At 46.4% G+C, this 3,014-nt stretch overlaps 1 protein-coding gene across 1 annotated transcript; it reads left to right on the top strand.

Moving 5' to 3' along the window:
* The first annotated feature begins 1,591 nt into the window (after positions 1-1,591).
* On the top strand, positions 1,592-2,372 carry LOC6901509 (probable mitochondrial import inner membrane translocase subunit Tim17 3). Its single transcript, XM_002134159.3, has one exon. It carries the CDS (start codon positions 1,706-1,708, stop codon positions 2,279-2,281), a length of 576 nt encoding a protein of 191 aa, XP_002134195.2. The 5' UTR covers positions 1,592-1,705; the 3' UTR covers positions 2,282-2,372.
* The last annotated feature ends 642 nt before the right edge of the window (positions 2,373-3,014 follow it).

The following is a 3,014-nucleotide window of genomic DNA, read 5'->3' as shown; positions in this document are numbered from 1 at the left end:
AATCCAAATCAGCGAAGCTTAAAAACAAAGCGGCAAAAGTCAGGCCATGGATTAACTCGCATTTTCGCGCGTTTCTTGGCAGCTTAAGAAGACACACCCCTCTCCACCCCCCCACCATCGAATACCCCACCCTTCAACCGAATGCCCCTGACAGCTGGAAGAAACCACTTTGGATCTTGAGCCACCACCAGCACCACTTTGTTTACAGAAATTATGCAAAGCATGCAATTGCTTTAATTTTTCGACTTCTTTTTTGCGGAACCCTTTCGAAAGGTTTTCTTTTCTTTTTTTTTTTGGGTCAAGTTTGGATGCCCTTACAGCGGATGGTACTACGAATTTTAGACAGTTTTAAAGATGTTGCTACATGTAGAAAATCAGGTGAAATCTTCTCTGAAAATTATACAAGAATATTTGGGTTTATGTATGTCTCCGCAAGGGTATGTAATGTTTCGGCTCTCATGAGTAGCCCTTGTTTCTGTTAAGTAATAAATTTAATGCCTGGCTTGGGGGAGGGGGGGACGGAAGGCCGAAGAATCTGGGTATGGCCTGGGTATGCAGCAGGCAGCAGGTGGGAGAAGGAGTGGAGTCCAGGCTAACTGCTAGCCCCCAGGCCATTGGCAATGCCTCACTGACCCAGGTAAGAGGCGGGAGAAAAGGTAACAGGGAGACGGAGAGACGGAGAGAGAGCAGGAAAGATAAGCCTTGACTTTTGTGGGTTTCATTTCTTTGTTTCAGTTTGTTTTTTCCCCAGCCCTGTGGCATGCCTCTCCCGAGCAGTACGAAATGTGTGTTCCAAATTGAAAACAGATCACACAAAACTTTTGTTTTTTTCTCCACGGGAATTCTTTGGGATTGCAAGAATATGTGAATACGAAAGAGTCCTTCGAATAGTTGAGCTCCAGAGGCGATAAGGTCTTTAAACTTCATTCGATATACCTTAATTGCTTCTTCACTCAAGCAATATTAATCATTGATTGAGAATTAAATTTAAGGCTGGGAAAATCGTGTGCGTATTCCCCTCTGGGGTCCCCAAACTTAGAAGGCGGCATTTTATAGCACGACTTGGTTCCCCTTGACTCTCGACTGCACAAGAACAACAAAAGTTATGCTACAATTCATGCGTGAAACGTGAAACTGCTCTGCCTCTCCATGCCCCAAAGGCCCATATGGAACCCGGCTGTCGCATGATACGAGTCTGAGAAAACCGCAAGCCAAGGGTGGGAAATGGAAATAGAGCTCCTAAATGGTCCATGACATCGACTGAGACCACCTGAACTGAAAACCACCATCTTATGCACTGAACAGCGAAAATGTGATAGAATGTATAAATATGTTACAACATATTTTAATTAAATATATAAGTATTATTGGACGTAATAAAATACGGAAATAAAATCAGAAATTAAATATTTAAAATTGCTTACTTTTATTTCGGCATTCTCTTCTCGTTCGGTCTTGAATGCAAAGTAACGAGTAAGAGTAACGACTAGATCAGCTCCAAAGCACTCCCCTAGCTATAAGAAAACACCTTTCCTATTTTTATACACAACTCCCCTTTGATCCTATACGATTTGAATCAAAAGTCATAGGCAGCACTAGCTTTAAAATCATATAGACCCCAGGATCCATTCGAAAACACACACGTTAGACGATTGGGAAAAAAAAAATTCAAACAGAAAAAAGTCATAGTGAGATTGCGTACAGAATGGAGTACATTCGTCAGCCCTGTCCCATACGGATTGTCGAAGATACCGGCTGTGCCTTCATGATGGGCACCATTGGCGGGGCCCTGTTCCAGTATATGAAGGGATTCAGAGATGCCCCGGCAGGACTGCGTCGCCGGCTCAGTGACGGACTGGTTTCGGTGAAGCTAAGGACCCCCGGGATCGCCGGCAGCTTTGCAGTTTGGGGTGCCACCTTCAGCACGGTGGACTGCACGCTGGTCCACTACAGACAGCAGGAGGACTCCTGGAACACGATTATGAGCGGCGCCGCAACGGGTGGCATACTCGCCGCCCGCCAGGGTGTCCGGCAGATGGCAAGTAGTGCGATTTTTGGGTGTCTGGTGATGGCGCTGATCGAAGGCGCCGGCTCAGTAGTGGCCACCATCTATGCAGACGAAGATCGATCCATCGCTCCTGGAGAGACCCAAGACAAGCCGCAACGTCCCCAGTGGGACGTGGTACAGGAGGGTTCCCAAAATGATCAGCCCGGCCACATGGGCACTTCCACCCACTCGATGTTGGATCTGGTCAAGATGGCCAACGGTGTCATCAAGTGAATTTATCGCTAGAATAGTCTTGTATTTGTGGCCCAGTTCCATACAAATTATGTTGAATGTCCATTGAGTGCATTAAATTAAATTTATATTGTATCGATGGTATTTTGGTGTACGGGCATTAGTTCAAGGAGATAATTTCTCTCTGTGTACCTTTAGCAGCCGTCTGTCTGGTCTGACTTTGAGGCTGACTTTATCGAAGCCTTCAGCGTCTACGTCCTCCAATCAAACGCACGCAGGCGAAAGCTTTTGAAGCTTTTCTAATGAGACCCTCCGTCTCTGCACCAGCCGCAAACAGCGAGGTGCTGCTGCTGCCTGCCTCTGTGGTGCTCCCCTGCCCCTACCGCTGCCGCTGCCTTGGGCGCATTTATTGCAACTTCAATAAATTTTTGACTTGATTACGCACAGAGCGAAATTAATCGTCGGCATACGTCATACGTCGGTATGCCTTGGCAATTCCAATTAAGACTAGAACTCAACCCAACGACTATCGGCAAATCGAGTAGTGTGCGAGTGTGTGCACACACACACAGAAAATTCTAGGAAATTATTCACACTCATTAACATATTTACACCTAAAAACGAACTCTGACAAATGACAAAGAGGCGTTGGGCCCCTGAGTAACCCCACATCCAGGCAGGCAGGCAGGCGCTTGGTTTGGTGTTTATCCTGTTCTCAATTAGACAAACGAGTAAAGCTCGAAGGAGTGCTCACCCGATCCTGTCAACTGCCGGC

This window comes from Drosophila pseudoobscura, chromosome X (genome assembly GCF_009870125.1).
Source record: "Drosophila pseudoobscura strain MV-25-SWS-2005 chromosome X, UCI_Dpse_MV25, whole genome shotgun sequence".
In the NCBI taxonomy this organism is placed as follows: Eukaryota; Metazoa; Arthropoda; class Insecta; order Diptera; family Drosophilidae; genus Drosophila; species Drosophila pseudoobscura.
The sequence above is the reverse complement of the archived record's forward strand: the minus strand, read 5'-3'. Positions and strand labels throughout refer to the sequence as shown.

What these genes read in the sequence shown, in the direction of transcription:
- LOC6901509 (XM_002134159.3), top strand. Translation starts at nt 1,706, where the DNA reads ATGGAGTACATTCGTCAGCCCTGTCCCATACGGATTGTCGAAGATACC.